At 41.0% G+C, this 20,207-nt stretch overlaps 1 protein-coding gene across 2 annotated transcripts; it reads right to left on the reverse strand.

The window, feature by feature from the left end:
* Positions 1–3,658: 3,658 nt before the first annotated feature.
* Positions 3,659–19,611, reverse strand: tfr1a (transferrin receptor 1a). Of its 2 annotated transcripts, none has more exons than XM_080836458.1 (19): positions 19,551–19,611; positions 16,410–16,443; positions 15,968–16,077; positions 15,443–15,674; positions 14,929–15,127; positions 14,157–14,382; positions 13,299–13,421; positions 12,973–13,068; positions 12,482–12,621; positions 9,233–9,402; positions 8,915–9,034; positions 8,517–8,602; positions 8,349–8,412; positions 8,180–8,247; positions 7,653–7,723; positions 7,461–7,551; positions 7,079–7,309; positions 6,690–6,842; positions 3,659–6,125 (listed from the first exon to the last, which is right to left on the reverse strand). In XM_080836458.1, exons 3-19 carry the CDS (start codon positions 15,998–16,000, stop codon positions 5,883–5,885), a joined length of 2,346 nt encoding a protein of 781 aa, XP_080692584.1. In that variant the 5' UTR covers positions 16,001–16,077; positions 16,410–16,443; positions 19,551–19,611; the 3' UTR covers positions 3,659–5,882. The 2 variants fall into 2 exon arrangements, with proteins under 2 accessions (XP_080692584.1, XP_080692585.1); XM_080836459.1 differs by having other exon boundaries at positions 19,570–19,595.
* Positions 19,612–20,207: the final 596 nt, after the last annotated feature.

Consider the following 20,207-nt stretch of genomic DNA (forward strand, 5'->3'; position numbering starts at 1 on the left):
TCACACACACACTTACAGAGCCTGGGGCAGACGCATAGAGCATAGTTCCCCTCAGACCATAATATAGTAACAGCTGCACAAAAGTGGGGCGAATTTCCCTTCCCTCAAATATTACTAAACCCTATTGAATCAATTATCAGCCCTGAATAGACCTTTTTGTGCTCTGGCAAGATTTTCTTCATCTGAGCGACATTCTGGACTGAAAGACGTATGGTTGTTGTTGGCATTGCCCGCACGAGCATAGGAAATACCATGCCCTACCCCTGGCATGGAAGGGTGGGTGGCCACATCCCACACACTAGGTCAAAGACTGCGGCCAAAACACCAACCCACCTGGGAAAAAGAAAATCTGTTTTCCAGTCAATTTGGTCATTCACACTAGAACAAACATCTCTTTTGTTGACAGGCTATAGCTGATGGTCGACACACCTTCCGAGGCAAACATTTGACAGAGTTGAGTCAGCACACCGTAACTGTGGGCACGGTACAAAAATTCTCCTCTGAGCAGTCCAAACAAAGACAGCATGGCTCATGACATCAGTGTGGATTCAGCAAGGAGCACAGGTGTGTTTTCTGATGCAACACTGTACACCAAGCAGACCATGTGCTTCCAAAACAAACACACACACACATCCTTACACCCATGCCTATCCTAAATGAACACCAACATTACTGTGGCCATCTGGTGAGAGGGAGGAATGACAACATTGATTTAAAATTGGGCTTTTATGCACAAGTCAATGAGCATTTAGCACACTAACTGCTATAGAATCGACTGGCTTTAAATGCTCTCTGTTCCACCAGGAAAGAGAGGCTGCAACACACACATGCAACACATTTTATTTTCATTTAGTGTCCCCTGAGATATTAAAAGTTCTCCTATTCTGTGAAACTGTGCGTTTTGCCAGTCAGACGATATAGAAATACTGTATGTATAGGCTAGATGTGACATGTGCGTCTGGAAGTGGCATATTTCTCTCCAGTAGCTTATTCATACAATCTGTCAGTCGTCTGCTCATTCTTCCTTTAGTCCCGAATTTACACCACCAACAGCCCAGTTGCCAACAAGCTAATTGGTGTCTTTTGGCAATATTGTTGCGATGTCCTTGCTGTCAAGGCTTTCCTTACATTATCGCGGGGTAACTAGCTAGCTACAAAAAAGGCAACTTTTAAAAAAACCTTGCACGGTTTAAATGGCAAAGTTGCATTTGCATGACATGATAGCTAGTTATCTAGCTGATGTTAGTCTTCTCAAAATTATAATAGGGTTCCTAAGCAACTTTTTACACAAGACTATATAAACACACACTAGCAGCTGCCAAATGTGAAGATGGTTCCCTAAGATGGTTAAAAAGCTACGATCGGAAGAAATCCTCTGAGTGCCTGTGCAGATTCATATTAACACACGTTCATATTCACTTCATATTAGAATGACTTCATAGTATACACTATACACTATAAAAGTTTGGCACCAAATACCAGGGGATGGTCCATAAAAATGAGCACAAACATGGAACATAAAACATGAGCATATGGTCCGTTAAGCACAAAACAGATAGTCTATAAGTAGTGAATGTTAATCCACCAACATTCAACAGCTGTCAGAGATACCTCAAAGTTTCAGTGCACATCATGCTGCAGTTTTACCTAGTTTTCAGTCCTGTCAAACATCAGTGGGTGTGCTGATATGGTACATGCATCCACACCGACATGACGTTAAAAAAATAACATGAGGAATGTGGTTGACATGCTGATGAGATCACTGGACGCTCCATGGTCCCTGCCTTGCCTTTACAATCTGCATACAATCTTTGCCTTATCAAACCTTGGCACAGATACAGGGCCTGAGGGCATCAGTTGCTAAACCAAGACGGAACTCATTCACCTCCCACTCATATTGGCAGATGAGCAGTCAAAACACAACCCAACTGCTCCTGGGCCACAGACCAAGACGCCTTCCTCTTTAGACAGTGAAGAAAGTGGCCTGTGCCGCACACCTGGACGCCTTACCTCTGCTGGGTGACCAAAGTGTAACCTGCACAATGGCATGTTGGATGTGCAACACTTTAGCAGGTCTGGATAGGCATTTTGTCAGTAAGGTGGGGGTCCTGGGGCTGAGAGATTGCTATTTTATACCTGCTTCTTATGTAACCCATTGCTGATTTATTCATTATGGCAAAGCAATTAAGGTTAAGTGCCTTCTATACACAGACTCCTAGTACCCTTCCTGGAGAATCCTCCCCTATGTTATACTGATGTCTATACTATGGCTTGAGCTGTAACTTCCTTGCAGTGTTACTTTAGGCTGAATTAACCTGATATAGCTGGTGGGCTGCATGTTTCATACATGTGTCATGTTTTGCATTGAGTTAACAGTTAAGTTAAGTTGTTCATCCTCTACAATCTAGCATCCAAGCAATGATACACATCCCCCCCCCCCCCCGAAATGACCGAAATGACCAAAACGAATAATTATTTATCTATGTATTAGCATTCGCTTACTGAAAATCTCACGAGTCCAAGCACATGGGATGACGCCTAAAGTTAACATCAACGTTAGCTGGTTAAATATATTTCAGTGGATTCACTAGAAAGACAAGAACAAGCCAACATATCTGATGGCAGACCAGTACTCAAGTTCCAATCCCCTTTATAACCTTACAAAATCAACAATTCTACTGAACTGTTAAGTCTTACGCAGCTAATGTTAAGTCACAAGTTTGCCACCAGATAAGACACAAGACAGCTTTTAGTGAAAACAGCATGGTCACAAAAGGTTGTTTGACGAAAGGGATGCAGTTTACTCTGACAAATCTGTAAGCGCAACAGCATTATGCGTGTATTCATGTAAAACTAACATCACATTAATTTGAATTTGTTTGGTGGAAACTTAACGCAGAAAGACATGGTTAGTTAAACAAAGTATTCAACTGAAGTATTCACGCTACCTGTCACTCTCTGCCTCGCTGCTACGACGGTGTCCCCTCTCAGGATAGTTATGCACTTTGCGTGTCAAAGTCTTGCAGAAGCCTTAAGAGGACTGTAATGTTAAGTAAATGTATGAGTGTGTAGCACACTGATGAAAAAAATCTGTAGTTTTACAGTACGAATGACAAAACAATCTTACAATTTCTCGCAACGCTTTACTGTTGTATTAGTCACGCCACAAGTCAATTCCTTGCTCTTTTTGTACACGCTCTTGCTGGCAACCCACTCTTAAAGGGACACGCGCTTTAAAACACGAGCCTATTTCTAAAAATTAAATTTCGTCATAACATTTGTAGTAAAGCTTATTAAATTAAGTGTATTGTTATTTAAACAATTAGTGTGCTTGGCACTGACGAGAAAGAAAAGTCTGCTCGACCGACTTTCAGATTCAAAGTTATCACTATCTGTCCAGTAGGCGATCTAATTCCCCATTCTCAAAAGTCCAAGTAATTATCGAGACTTGACAATATGAAAATTACTTTTCAGAGACCTTAGTCTGTTGTTGTTATGGGCTACATCTGGAAGATAATCACGTAACCTTTGCTTTTAGTGCCACCGTGTGGTATGGTTCAATTACTTCAACAACTGGCTAAAACGTAGTCTGTAACGTAGAAAGTTTGTTCCGTATATTGATTAAAAGTAAGAACACCACCACATTATTACACACTGATTTAAGAGCAATGCAAAGCTTTATTGAAGGAAAAGGACATTTTCTATAGCTTTCAAAGTCTACAAAACGTAGTGGACTGATCAACAACCACAACAGAGTTGATTTTATTTTTCTCAAAGTGGGTAAAGATTTGCATGAATCTCCTGGTAGCAATGCCATGGCCGATGACCCACTTCCAGTTTCATCTGATTAAAAACCTTTTGTCAGTATTTTTTCGATCTTCTTATCAAAAACCAAATTACAAATATACATTAATGCATTCCCAATTCTAAAACATCATCTGAATTTCCACTTCAATGTTAACATTCAGAATGTTGTCAGTGAGTTTAGCAACTGCAATTACATGAACTGGCAAAAACGTTTGTTAAAGAGCACCCCTTAATTGCATCATCTTTGTTTCATCATTAACATGTATTCATTCTTTTTTATCCAAAGAAAAATGCAACATTTTAGCCTGCTTTGAAACAAGGATTTTGGTGTATCGAATCATGTCTGCTACAACCTCCCTGACTAAAAATAAAAATCAAATGTATCAAATATTATCGTATGCTGTTTTCATTATCTTTAAGGAAACAACTAAAATATAGAATAGGCATGTGGAGTATAATGAAAGGTAAGGGAGCCTAATCAGCTAGAGTTTAAACTCAGAGACGTGTGCATACTACAAGGGAGGAGCACAGAATAGAAACATGTCAGCACCTCTGTGTGTTTCCTTATTCAGTCACACAAAGTACAGTGAAGCAACACCTATCAAGGAGAAATTAAACAAATGTTCTAAGCAATTATAGGCATGCAAAAATCAAGAGACCGATCAATGCCCCTTGTAAGAGGCACTTTGCAGTGTGCTGGTTCTCTTACTTTTGATTTAGTTAAGTTATTTCAAAATGTAATTAGATCTCATGCCTTCCACGCATAAACGCTTTCTACAAAAGAGGGAATACATGGACTGGAGGATTGCACTGCGGTTGAATTCAACAGAAAACAGCAAGATTGTGCACAGCATAGGCAAGTTAATGATTACACGTAAGATATCAAACCTGATGACAGCTTGATGCAGAATATGTACAAAATCAAGATTATGGGAAACACTGTCCCCGATAATGACATCCACCCTACAGTGAAATATGAGGGGCACTGCCCTCGATATAAATCAGCTGGTAGGCAAAAACTACCTTCTTCTTCTTCACATTATGGAAGGCACTGCTCCCGATAATGGTTCAGATTTACAATCAGAAATATACATGTCCCAAAAGGCACTTCACCAAAAACAGCCACTTCTTATAGACCACATGTTGGTTATTAAACAAATAAAAAATAACTGAAGACAAAAAAAATGTGATGATGATACATTTGAGTGAATCTGAAGTTGCAAAAGTGACATGTTAGGCCTTGTTAGGGTTGTGGCAGTTTTTGGTGGTGTGGCTGTTGGCATCATGTGTAATTCCATAGCAGATGCTGCTTTGTCAGTTTGACAGTATAACTGTCATAATTATGGAAGGCACTGCTCCCGATAATTATACACGGTAAAAAAGGCATTAAAAAATACTATTTATAGCGAACCCTGTCACTGATAAATAAATTACTAATAACATGATATTTCAGTGTGCTCTAGGTAGAATCTACCCCATGGCGAATATAGAGATAGTGACAGAGGTATTAGACTTAATGACCCCATCACTTCCTGGAGTTTGCGTATGGTTCGTGTAACATCATAGAGACATAAGGAGGAACAGATCATTTTAAGTGAATTTAGGAGCCCTGCTATGTGTAACACAAAATAGCTGAAAGATCAAGCTTAACCTTTTCCTTATGGCACCTCAGCCATTATAAAAGTCAATCCAGGGACTGAAAAAAACCTACTGTAATGACTCTTTTAAGGCTATGTTTAAATTGTAACGAAGCAATCGGGTCACCTTATTCACTTTTAAATGAATACACATATGACGCCTGTGTCCTGGCACTACATCGTATAAAATATGAATTGTTCTTCTTGGCATTTCAGAAAATACTGCTGTGTATTAGACATTTCAAGGCAATTTTGTAATTTTAGCACCAATGGGTTTTTCAATGCAAAGGTACACCCAAGCATATCTTTACTACTGAGGGTCTATATGAGGTCTGCTGGATCAAGGGGACCTGAAAATGACATAAACCTCATTCTCAAGCACTGAACATCTAATAAATTAATCAGCTTGGCTTGACCTTTTGGCTAGTAGTTTTGGGTTTAAATGTCATTATTCATGTCCCACACCTCCCCTGCCAGAGCGTTGGAACAGGCCTGGATGGTCCAGGAAGCCAAGGCGAACTGGTTCAGCAGCTTGTCCATGTCACCACTCCCTACTGAGCTCTTCAACTCATCCAGGTGGTCCACAAGAGCAGTGAACGTGTGCGGGCCCAAGCCTAGCAAGATGTGGCGGAATGGGGTCTTTGTCGGAGAAACATATGGGGACAGGAGATTGGCTTCCACCTGCGGAAACAGAACAAAGGTGGATGTTAGTCTCTTTCTCTCTATAGGTCTAGGTTCCTTAAGGTTCCCCACAATCCTCCTAGTTCGAGCACTGCACATTGTGGTGCTTATAACAACCTTCACAGGGTTTTTTTTAAATCAGTCTGAGCAGTCAATAAACACATGGGAGACCCGTGGCTGTGAGTTGAGTATTTTTTGTCCAAGAGGAACATTATACCGCTTATACTGGTAACATGGAGGGCAAGGAAAGAATACTGATAGTGCTGCAGGCAAATGTTACGACCCTGATGGGTGAATGGAGGTGGGAGGTACATCAGAAGATGATAACAGTGAGATATGAGCACTTATTACACAGTGAAATATAAGAACGTATAACACAGTGAGATATTATCACTTATAACACAGTGAGATATGAGCACTTATAACACAGTGAGATATAAGAATGTATAACACAGTGAGATATGAGCACTTATAACACAGTGAGATATGAGCACTTATAACACAGTGAGATATGAGCACTTATAACACAGTGACATATAACAAAGTCAGATGTGAGCACTTTACCCGCATGATGCGATCGTTTAGAATGCGACACTGCTCGGTGTCCTCCAGGTCACTGTTGGCGATGGTCTGAATGAGGCCTCGGGCACCACGGCCATAAGAGCCCATGGCTGAGATGAGCCACTTGGAGGTGAAGGTGTTAGGTAGACGGCCAGACTGTGGCGGAAGGAAGGCGCAATGGATGAGAGGACAATTGGATGACATGATTAGTGTTAACAGCAAGCCTCTTTTAGTCATTTGAACCCCGGAAGCCTCCTTACAGGTGAGCTCAACACACCTCCTCCTCTGGGTGTTTAGATATAATACAATATTTGCTTGAAAAATATACATTACTGCCCAATAATCTGTAAAATTATCACATTCATAGTGTCAAAGTTCCAAACTGTACTGACCTTCTGCAGCGTGTTGACTTTGTTATTGATCTGGATGACATGGCCACGGATGATCTTATCATACGCCTCAACACTCAGCCTGAGCAGATGGTCGTGGACTAGCCTGAGGGCCATGTGACCAGCAACCTGCCCTGCGGCCCGCACGACCTTGGGCAAGTTTGAGAAGGTGGCGGATTCCAGCTTCTCTCTTGTGTCAATCAGGGTACCGAAGTAAGGATACTCCTCTGAGCCCTGGCATTGAGGAAAAGGAGGGAAAAGAAAGCAGAGGTGAGCACAAAGAGTACAGCATGATAAGTGACTCAAAGGTCCTTACGGTTAAATCATTTTGCACAATTCTATTGCTAATGACGCAAGAAACTAACAGTGAAAGGGTCGGACTCACCTGGCTTTTAGTAAACCGGAAGGAGACAGAAGGAATGCCAGAAAAAGCTATGAACGGGTAGGCAGGGTTTGTCATCTTCATAGGCTCCAGACTGTTGCAACAACCAGCATTATTATTACGTTACCGGTGACAGCATTAAACGGTATGCCAAAATGCTGAAATTATTGCTTTCAAAAGGTTAGTCTCACTCACACTGATGTCTCCCAGCTGGGCCCTGTCACTTGTGCATATAATGTTTTTCCAGGGTTACTGACACTGTTCACCTGATGAGGAATAAATTGCAGCACTATTCAAACGTAGTTTATCCATGTGTTATTCATGTCTGCCACATCAAACTAAAATATCAATATGTTAATAGTGTTACACTGACTAAGACCAATTTAAAACTTACTGGTCAGGTATACATAATACATTATGGGTAACACTTTATAATAGCTTTACACAATTCATCATTTATTAAGCATGTGTTACCTATTTGGTAATGGTTTGTTCACCATTAGTTATTGTTCATACATAATTGATCATTATTTATAACTGTGAACAAATGCTTTACTAATGATACATTTTGTATGAACAATAAATAACTAAGGGTGAACAAATAGGTAATACATGCTTAATAATTGATGAATTGTGTGAAGTTATTATAAAGTGTTACCAAATTAGGTTCTAGGCACTGTCTGACTAAATACAGTGCTGTAATTGTCCATCAGCATTCTCACCTCCTTCAGTGTGTCTGAAATGAGGCCATTCATCAAGGGGCTTGCACTTGCTTTAAAGGTGTCAGAACCTGCATGTGTGTGCAAAGAGTGCAGCATTAATACATGTAAAAACATATTTTAGTCATTTAGCTATGCAAAGACACAACCACTCATTCAATTAGTCAATCACCTGTTACTACTCCGTCCAAGCTGATGTAGGAGTAAGCCTTCATACTCAGAGATGGCAAATAGCCCTAAAGAGACACACATACACATTTCAGTCTGGATACTGAACTTCATTAGTGCTGAGGAATTTATTGCATTAGTGAAGTTATATGCAAAGAGCGTCAGTTCTTACCTCCAACCACTCGGTGGCGCCAATATTACCATATTCACCAGCAGTCCAGCTGGCAAAGACTAAACTTCTCCTGGGCATGAACCTGCCTGCGTGAGTGAAACAAAGCTGCACTAAAACCAAAATGTCCAGAAGAGTATATCTATCTATCTGAAAATGAAACCACATTGCGGAGCATGTTGGCCATGCTAGCTGTGGCCAAATAATTCCAGAATGAAAGGACATCTGTGTAGCTTTTACATTAAGTTTATACAAGCCTTGGCATCCAGTATGTACCATACTTCAACCATTTGGCATAGATGGATCAATACGTTGAAAAGTGTAAAGTATTTTTAGTTTTTATAACACAAAGCATCTTTCATCTGATTCCACTTGCTGGTTGACACATAAATGATTTTTACCTTCTCTGATCATTTCGCTGATGGCCTTGGCCAATTCCACCAACAAAGCAGTGCCCACAGTTGACTTAGCAAAGCCAGGGCCCCACGCATCTCTCTGAGCTCCAATCACAACATAGCGGTCTAGAACACACAAAGAGAAAGAAAAAGATGTCCAAGCAGATACCTAAGGGTCCCTTTCCTTTTTTGTAAGAAACAATCCATCCAACCACAATGGAATCTGATTGGCTAGGAGACACAATGTCCTAGCTTCTATGGTGTAAAGTGGGTTCAGTTCAATGGCAGAAATACATTAGAAACCAATCTGGCAAAGAGTGCTACCTGCATCGGTGACACCCTTGATGACACCAAACACGTTGTGAATCTGTGTCTCCACCAGGACATTGTTCACTTCCACAGATGCAACATCGGAGACATCTCCCAGCTTGTACAGCACTCCAGACAGCCCACCGTCTTTCCAGCTGCGGGGAGAATTCCGTCCCTCCATGGTTCTGAGGAGTGGAAAAAATGGTGAATAAAGATAGTCAGTTACACACAAACTGTTTTATGGTTAAGGTTATGGTTATGGTAAAGGTATTCCAGACACCGATTGACAGACACAGTAGGTTCAGTTAGTAATGGAGCGACAGGATGGTCAGATGTTTGGTCAAGGTTTTTCCCCAAATTTCCCTGTCCTTCATCAGGGACACCTTTTTTGATCATCTTTTGAAAAAAAATAAGTAATACTGTTTTGGTGAAGCACCTGTCAAGCAACATCCTAAAATTAGGCCTAGGACATTTTTTTTGTGTTTCCTGTTTCCCGACCGACCCTAAAAAGAACTGCCGACCCTAGACTTTTTTTGGGGGTGGGCCGCTGGCAAGGGACATAAATGACACCAGGATCTAATTAATCGGGGGTTTCACGTCTAAATCTGCGCCGTCAGTTTAAATAGCGCAGAAAGACGTTGGCGAATGCTTTCGTTTTAATACGTGGGCAGTGGAAAGTATAGCGTGAGTGTTTGGTGGACTGTGAGTTTGAGTGATGCCTAATCGCGGCTGGAACAGCATGGCGCCGTCCTGTTAGGCTGTGAGAAGGATCACTCATGGAATACAACACGGAAGAACATTTAAATCGTGGAGCTCACCTGCAGCATTACCAGCGCCCAACCGAAGCAGAGCGCATCTGCAAAGACTCCCTTATTCACGGACAAGCGCCAAACACGGGACTGTTCCAACTGAGAAGGGTGATTTCTTCCGTAGGGAATACGGACATTATATCTGGCTGTCAAAAGGCTAATGTGTATAGTTGTGCATGTGAAGATGACGACTATGTCTTCTCTTGTGTTGCTGAATATGGTGCCCAGTAAAATCAGGGGACACACAGCAATACATGTGTGGCACACACACACAGACACACACGCACGCACACACACACGCAGGACTAGACAGCTAGCTAACACAGCTAAGCTTCAAAGATGATGAATTTTAAGTGAAACCACAAGTCTTTTTTCTCAGATCTGCACTCTGAATCCGGGGTATGTTCCACGTGCTTCGTTACTGCACTTTACTGGAATAAATATTCACACTTTACTGGAAAAAAGATTGCGCACTTTACTGGAATAAAGACAGATTCCTGCATCATCAACCACAAACGAAACTCCCTTTTTCTTACAAACACAGATTGCTACATCATCCACAAAAGAAACTTTCTTTTTCCCAAAAAAGCGCTGGCGGGCCAGAATTGGTCCGGGGGCTGGCTGCTGACGACTCATGTTGTAGGCTACTGGGCTAATTGACTGAAACAGGGAGCTGACAGTACCCCCGCCCGTTGGAAATAGCATGTGAGCCAAAACACTTTGAGGAATAGCAACACTTAAACAACACATTGTTTTATGCTTATAATTAGCACCGCTTGTGTTGTTGGGCTTTTATTTCATATTACTATATTATTCAAAATTATTTATTTGTGTTAACAATGATTGTTGGGGGGGGGACAACTTTATAGAAGGGGGGGCACGTCTCCCCCTGTCCCCCCCGGGATCTCCGCCTATGGACGTCACATATTTCAGTAGAGCCCACAGCACCCCCGGCATGAAAGAGGTTCCAGCGCGCCTGACTATGAAATATTGTATGTATGATACATGTTTAAGAGTGAAGGAATGTGTCTGTTTAGATAATTGGTTGATTAGCTCCTGGGAGAAGGAGTTGGGGTGAATATATCCTGCATTCAGATAATGGCAGGCAGTCTAGCTTTGGCCTTTTTTTGATGTTTCGATGTTCAATAACATCAGAAACTTGTGTATTTGGTGTAAATGTTTATGTTCATTGAATGGTACTATTCTCGTTACATCTTCTTGCTACAGATAAGAAAATGTTGTATTTAACATTTGTTTAAACTTCACTGTGAACACAAGGTGACAATGATATAGTATACAGTTTGAAGTCATGTTTTTGTCATGATTGTCCTATCTTATGATGTATCCACAGATTTGCAACCATTATGCAAAAAATGTAAGTATGACATTTTAAAAATAAATGTCCTCATGTATATCAGTTTTACTCTGTTAAAGGCACCCAGTGCAACTTTCGAGGCTTAAAAATAAACATTCAATTTCTAGTCTTTTTTACACGTAGTAAGTTTCAATAACTCCATACCATTACATACCGACATTCAAGCAGCAAAGATGAGACGTCGTTGTGTGGTGAGAACTGATAGAAAATCGATAACAACAACAATCGCCGCCATCTTCTTTATTTTTTGTAACCTACAATAAATAAAGCAGGCTTCCAGTCAATGGAAAAATGGCTTCTCCCCACCGGCGATTGTTGTTGTTTACGATTTTCTATCAGTTCTCACCACACAACGACGTCTCATCTTTGCTCCTTGAATGTCGATATGTAATGGTATGGAGTTATTGAAACTTACTACGTGTAAAAAAGACTAGAAATTGAATGTTTATTTTTCATTGAATGTTTACATAAAGTTGCACTGGGTGCCTTTAAACTGTATTGTATCACAAGAGATTTGGCCTAAAAAAAAAAAAAAAGATAATCCCTACCTACCTACCCTAATTTTTTCAGGGCTGAAACAGGAAACACAAAAAAAAATGTCCTAGGCCTTAGTTTAACAGCACTGCCACATGATGTCCAGCTTAACGTAAAAGCCATGGAGACTTATTCAATGTTCAATACAATATCTCCCTTTTCATTATATCTCCTTCACTTTTCTAAGTGTTCTTAACATTTACGCAGTTATTAATGAAGCACATACTGTATTCTCAGAGTGACGTCTACTAGGGCCCAAGTAAGTTATAGTATACACAAGGTAAGACAAGTAGCAACCATCAAATCTGGAGATGACCTGCTTTTCAATCGTGTAAATCCATGCAGCAGCAGAATTTGTTAATGGTTACTGAGCTAGGTAAAGGATCAAATACTAAATCACTTGTATGTTGGTGATGAAAAAAGATGGTTGTAGTTTTTAACTCTCTGAACCTCAATACTTCCACATCTGATACATGTGCACTTCATTTGGATAGTACACTACAGATACATGAGATCTGACACAAAGTTATAAATGGCTTAAAATACCTCATCATAGTTTGGGCCATGCTTGGAGTGATGGTCTGGGCTATGATGCTGGGCAAGCCAGAAGAGCGAACAGGGGGGAACTGGGTGTGGTTGAATGATGGGAAGCCTGGTGTGTAGGGATCACCTGAGCCAAGATGCACCTGAGGAATAAGTATAAAACAAAATAACCAGATAAATCAAGCAGTGTCAGCAGGAGGGAATTAATACATTCTGCTGTGTGAGTCGGAGAGAAGATAAAAGGTGATCCAAAACAAGGTGCTTACTTAGGCAGATTTTAAGTATACTCCTAAATCTCCAAATAGATAGTGTAGTTTACATAGTGGAGTTCAAAACAAAAGTCGTGCCAAGTTGGCAAATAGATTTCTGGCAAGTAGCTAACGGGGGCAATTTGAGCGCCCTTTCATGGGCCTACGATAAATCAGATATGAGGTTTAGCAGCTAAGGGTAATTAGGTTAAGATATGCGGTCATGGGAAAGACAAAGGCACCTACATGACCAAACAGCTGAGTTGTATCACTAAGTTCATAGTCAGCTGGATCAGGGTAGATCAGGACACCACTTGCGTTCATGTTTGCAGCATTATCCACCTAGAAAAATACAGCAATGTCAAAGACTAATACAGGGAACATGTAATATGGCTAAAATTGGTAAGTCTAGTACAATTTATGACAGATGTATGTTCATCATCCCTTACATGTGTGGCTGTAATAAATCACTTCAATATAAATTTGAATTGTAATATAAAATTGCTGCAATTAGGGTAATCACCACTCTGTATCTGTATCTGGTTCTTCTATTTTGACCACACGACACTGACCTTCTCCGCAAAACTTATTTTCCCAGCTCTGACCAGGATGATCTTCCCACTCAGGTCAATGCTCAGGTCTTTCAAGTCATCAAAGTCTTCCAATCGTCCATAGTAAGCATACACAACAGCACCCTGAAAGTCAGTCAGACAACAAATTACTAGGACAGTCTCTTCAGCATACTATATCATACTGTTATCTCCCTCTGGAACGAAATACTGTTTTCTGATTGGCTAATGGGGTGTACAATAAGTTCGTATAGATGGACACCTTGGACGTAGTCCCAGTAGAAAAGTTAAATCGCCGTTCCATATCAATGCTCTTGAATGGTTACCATTGACAACCAACGTAACGTTTTTTTTTCTTCAAAAAACGCACTACTTTCTCTAACGGGAGCACTAGGCTTCAAATCAAGAATTCATCAGGTTATTATGCATATTAATTTTCCTAAAGATAAAGGAAATTCTAAATAATAATAATAATAAAAATAAAAAACTTTTTGGATGTTGTAAACGGGAGATAAGCGGGATAACGGCCTCCGAGCTGTCCAGTTCTACAAAGATAATGGACTTCGCGGCGCAACACCACTCCGCTGCGCGTCATGGAGTTCTTTGCCCCGCAGCGTCCATTATCTTTGTAGAACTGGACAGCTCGTCGGCCGTTATCCCTTACCTATCCCATTGCTACATGCTATCCCATGACAGTTAGTTGTATTCATAAACTGGCTTGGCACCTTGACACCTAAAAAACATGTAAAGTGAACACACTTCCGTAACCAACTTTAGCTCTTCTGCCCTAATCTCCCCTAACGATGCCTGCATAGTGTGTGGGTATAGAATACCAAAGGGAAGGGTGGTGGGATGAATCACCTCTGCTTGTCCACTGGCACTGTAGGCCAGGTAGCCTTGGATGGAGCCCAGGCTCTGGCCACGGAAAGTGACCGTGTTGGAACCAGAGGTAGGTGGAGCCTGCAGCTTCACATAGTGCTCATCATTCCAGGTCTTCATGTTGTTCTCCTGGAACCTCCTCAGCACTTTGTTGGCTAGTGCCTCATCACCAGGGGATCCAGCGCGGTGGTCCATACTGGCAAACTCACTGATTCCAAACAGAGAGAATAAGGAGTGAATAAAGATGACTGAAATAGAGATACAGAGAAAGAGAGAGACTGAGAGGGATGGATGGATCAATAGTAATTTACTATCCAGTTCAAAATGCATGCATCTGAACCGATGCTATGAAAGATTCTTATCAGGATGTATATTGAACGACACAACACATCATAATATCATAAAAGTATCACGAAAGTACTACTGAAAGTAATTTTTGTACGAAAACTATTTTGTACGTAACACTTTAGAAGAACAATGTCATATGATAGAAGTCTTTAATTTCATTCCTACTACATGCATTAAGTATTAAGAATAGTATCACATTCCAACGATACATAGTCATATCACAAAAGCTCTACTAACCATACTAACAACCATCATGGCAGAGCATGGGAAGCCTGCTGAAGGTCAAAGCACAAAGAACCCAAGTTTAATGAGATTATACTACCCTAAAAGTGGAGGGCACACCCCTCCATAACCTGATCTAAGTACCGTTAAAACAGCACTAATATCAAACTGAAAGCATACTTGCCTCAGACTGGCCTCAATCCGGCTGACTGTCAGCTTGTCTCCTAGCATGCTTTTGACCTCGCCCCAGTCCATTTGCTTAGGTGCAAATGATTCAGGCTGACTTCTTTCTTCATCCATAGGCACACTGACGGCGGCAGTCTGATCACAAGTTGGTGAGGCCTTATCCTGCTTCCGATGAACCAAGTATCCAATTAGATAGCCTAGAAATAGACAAGGTATGGGAAGGGGAGAGAGAGAATCAGAGAGGAATAATGATGTAGAGAGAGATCAGAATGAGGAAAAGAGAAAATGATGATTGACATAAAGAGAGAGACAGGATGAGAAAATGAAACAAACACAAAAGTGCGATGGACAGCCACAAAGAAAGTGGGCAGAATCAGAGTCATTCATAGATGCAGATTCCAACTATTGCTCCTTTGCTATTAAAATGAGAAGGTACATTTGCTGGGACTTTCACTTCCTACCCTTACCTCACAAGGCCTTATTGTTGTCATCTGAGCACCAAACACACTTACCAATGATGACGACGAGCAGAGTGGCTGCGACCAGGAAGCAGATGTTTTTGGGGGTGCGTGGTGGTTGCTTTCGCCGGTAGGAGTCTGGCTGGTGGTTTAGGTGCTCCCCCACCCCGTTACTTTCCACTTCTTCCTCCACCTCAGGGGAGAGTTTCATTTCCACTTGGCTGTCTCCCCCCTCCATGTTCTGGGTCAGGCTGAAGCGTGTGTATGAGCGAGGCTCCCCATTGAACTGTGGTTTGGGTGTATGAACAGAGGTCAAGGTTGAGAAAAACATAGGCTAGGAGACAAGTATGTAAACAAACACCATACTTATATACTTTGTATAATATCAAAAAAATCTCCCTGCACAATTTTTACCCTAACAATGTTTTGTACAGGTGTACACAAGTAATGTTTCTCTCAGCAACAATGCAGGGCCACTGAACACTAGAAGGCCAATATCAGTTTTGTGATGTATCATTTCTTGCGCACAAGTAAAGTTAACATTTAAAGATGGAAAATAAACCTGATGGCAAAACTCACTATTTTGGATATTGTTGTCCTGGCTTGGTCCATTCTGTCAGCACTCCAGGTGACGAAGGGCGTGAAACTTGAAATGTTTTTAACCGCACTTTTTATGGGACAGATTTAAGCTGGAATAATAAAATAATAATGTGTGATATGATAATAATAATTAAGAAATGTTAATTACCAACACACAACATATTCAACAAATTTGAAGGTGAACTTTATCTGAAGTGAATACACTGTACCAAATAATGTCATTCCCAAACGCATAACAAGAATAGGAAGGTATGATGAAAGGGGACAAATAAAAACTATGAATGAATGAAAAAGCCAAATGAGCACATAGGCATCAAATAGGACAATGTCGACATGCTAAAATATGCACGAAAATCCATCAACCTGGAAAACTTTGGTTTATTTAACTGTAAGCCGATATGTATTTGGATCTGAAACTTACTCGAGTGTTGATTTCACCTCTTCTCCACTGGAATCTACAGTAAGAGAAACAAATGTTAAACATGCAGCGTTCAGCAGGATCCCATTCACAGCCCGTAGCCTTGGACTGTCTCCACCCCTTGAAAAAACAGTGATGGTTACAAAATCTTTTCGAGACTGCTTCATATTTCCTTTGGGAACTGTGTGAACACATCTTGGCACGTACTAAGTTAAAAAATGTTGCTATACCATAGAAAACTTTTTAGGGCTATAGCTGTGAAATATGTAACTGAAACATGTATACAGCATGAACAAATTCTCAAAAGCTACAGGTTATAGCAGGCTAATTCCCAGTTCATTTTTCATACACATATTTTACACAATAATAGTGACCATACAGTATCTTACACAATCTAGGCCTATTCCGGTGCAGATTCTTTTCACGCCATATTTCCACCTTCTGCTTTCACTGGCATTTATAACTAACACCTGCACACAACCTGACCCACTTTTTACAACGGAAAATAAATAAAACCGATTTCCTGCTGTTCTAATATTCATCCTATTCATCTAGATGCTGAACACTGCTTTACCATGATGTATGCTTCCTGCACCTGTAAAGTTGGTTATTGTGGTTAGCGTGAATACCACTGAAAGGTGCTGCAGTAACCTAGCCTCTAGCCCAGTTGGCACTGAGGCAAGGACATACCAGAGAGAGCATGATGGCGTGACAACCAAGGACTGGTGCCGACTTTGTCCTAGTTCCTTTGCCAACAGCAAAGGCACCAGTGAAGTCCACCTTCACTATCTATGGACTCCAACAGCAGATTTAAAAGGTATTACAACTATAGACACTAGTCACCATGCTATGTTGTTATGCTATATAAAGGGTAAAAACGGATTGCCTAGCTTGGATTTCCGGAGGATTTCACATGACTGCTTAGTAATCAGCTTTTAACGTTTTCTAGAGATATTTCAGGCAGTGAGTGGTGACGTGACCCTGAAAAACAGAGTCCCAGAGCTAAAAGACAGTTAGAGAGGAGACCAAATTCTGGACCACCACAGGATGAACTGATTGGTTGTAATTTAAAAGTCAGCTCACAACCAATCAGCAGTCCATTACTGCATCTGAATCGTATTCAAATTCTGTTCTGACTTTCCCTGCCATGTGTGAGCAAAAGATAGCCTGGGTGTATCTGGGTTCACGCCTGTCCTACTAGGAAGACTAACCTCACGTAATCAGATCAAACAGCAGTTCACTTTCCAAGCCAAGAAAATGTAGCTTTCTCAGGAGGGAACTAAGAACACAGGAGCATTGAAGAGGTTGTTTTACTCCAAAAAGCTGGTAGAAAATCTTCCCACAGCACAGTATCAAGATAGCAACCATCACTGTGGGAACAAGGAGTGCATCCCTGCCATCCCCCCCAACTGACCAAAATTTACACTCCACTATTTTATCACTCAAGGCTATGGCAACACACAGGCTCCTCGGCTCTGTGGGGGAGAGGTTATTTTCCCAGAAGCCAGTCACTACTTCTTTTGTCAGGTTAACCCCTGCTATCACATAGCCAACTCAATCAGTTCCAAGCATGACAGATAATATATTTTGTAAACACAATGTGATCACAGACAACCAAGGCCTAATGGTTACTTTTAAAATACTCTTGGGCGGACAACAGACAGATACTTCCTTTCTATTTTCAGGACTATTTTTTCACCCCGGTGATTTGATCCCAAGGAGTACTGGATCACATCGATTCTAATGGGCTATTGTCAAGAGAGTGAGTTTTTCTTTTTCACAGTACATTAGCCTCCATAAAGCGATTCAGCACCACGGTCAGCTATTCCATTTCAATAGACATCAGAAAGGCAGCTAGCTCGCTGACCGTTGTTGAAGTTGAAGCTTGGGATATCCAACAGTTATTTTATGCTATTCCGAGCTGAATACAATATTGTCCAATTCAAACAACAGAATCAATAACACCAAATGTCTCTGTCTTCCTCTCCGGAGGGATTGTTAGTGGTTAGGGTTTGTTCAGTGGATCTTTAAATGTGCTAGGCTGTCTAGTGCAAATAAAATAGCACTTTCTCTGTATATATATGTGTGTGTGTGTGTGTGTGTGTGTGTGTGTGTGTGTGTGTGTGTGTGTGTGTGTGTAGACAGAGAGAGAGAGAGAGAGAGAGAGAGAGAGAGAAAGAAAGCTAAAGCTAAAAGGCCTACAACCTTGGTTAAAACTATACTTCCCACAAATATTGGAACAGAGTCTTAATCCGTGAGGGGGGATAAGGGATCTAAAGCCCCATGTTATCATGTGACAGTCACACTGGATTTCAGAACCTTTATTCCTGTTGCACATTTACTCCACACACACACAGACCGGCTGCTCTCAGGCAACTAACTCTTCTGCAGAAAAAAAGACACTGACCACTATCTTAACATCTAGTTTTATGCAGTGCTGCATATCGTAACCTAATTTAGTAACCTAATAGGTGACTGGAGCATTAATACACTTGCAATACTAACAAATGGCAAGCAAATTAAATTTCTAAGTGAGACACTCGAACACAAAAGACGGGGAAATTGTCTAGTTGATGCTTGTCATGAAGTGTCAAATTCACCTGTTGCAGACACGTGTCAAAAATAGGCTAGTCGTTACGTTTGAGACAGTTACACCTCCTGTCGTCTAGCCTATAAGCCCACTGCTTGTCAAAAAGAGGACTTATAGCAGAGACATACAAGTCGGCAAAACAGCACAAGTTAATTTTTAATTGTGCAGCAGTAACAGCCATGGTGTAGGCGATACACTGTAGCGTTGTTACTCCTATGCCAAGGTCAATGAGTGCGTTACTTCTCAACACGTGCCCTAACAGTATATTTCAAGGCCATGCCGCTGCAACTTTGCGGTGGGCAAAAATAGGCTATCAGAAATATATTAACATTTCAAAGTATAGGGTCCGGCATTATCAGCAAGTGGCAAATTCTCCCAATGCTCCCAAATTACATCTTCTCATATGAATAACGCGTTTAAGTTAGACTACTACATGTCAACTATATTATTATCAACCATGAGACCTGTCCAACAGCATACTTTACACCTGTCTATAGTTTAAAAAGACCCATTTAGACACAATTGGTAAGAAAGGATTTCAGAGGAGGTCTCACCAATATGCACGTTCATTACCTTCAGACCGTTCACGGCACTGGAACCCACTCTATGTCCAACTACCAGCCCTCGCAGGTTACTTTAGACGCTGCAAGCAGATAGCGCTCTTACGTCATCTACCGTCACTTCCGCAAAAGCCAGCCTTTTCTTAAAACTGCGAGGAGTGAAATAAGGTCAGACTCACTGACAGTGGAATAACCTATACGGTGTGTGCTTGTCGGCTTCTTTTCAGCTGAACTTTGTTTTTTTTTTTTTAAACTTAAAGGGCGCCTGCATAAATCATGAGCTTGACCAATGTTAGGCTATGTGGTGATCTTATAACTCAGGGACAATTACTTCAATGTTCAATCTAATACATGTAACCCGTGTCAATGATGACTTTACAATGATGACTTGAATGAATCAGAGGCTTTCGATCACAAGTGCTGTACTGTAGTCGTTGGGTGATAGGCACGTCTATTTTGGTCACCTTGAGTGACCCCCAAATCGGAGTGGCAGGGCTCTGGCCGGAGATTGCGGAAATGCAAATAGTTATTATTAGTAGGTTAATGTCAACAACACCAATAACAAAAATAAATAATGTACTGATACATTATTAATATGTTATACACGCCAGTAATATTTCAATAATCATAAAAATAATTCGGATATTGGAA

The sequence above is a fragment of the Sprattus sprattus genome (genome assembly GCF_963457725.1).
Source record: "Sprattus sprattus genome assembly, chromosome: 4".
Taxonomy (NCBI): domain Eukaryota; kingdom Metazoa; phylum Chordata; class Actinopteri; order Clupeiformes; family Clupeidae; genus Sprattus; species Sprattus sprattus.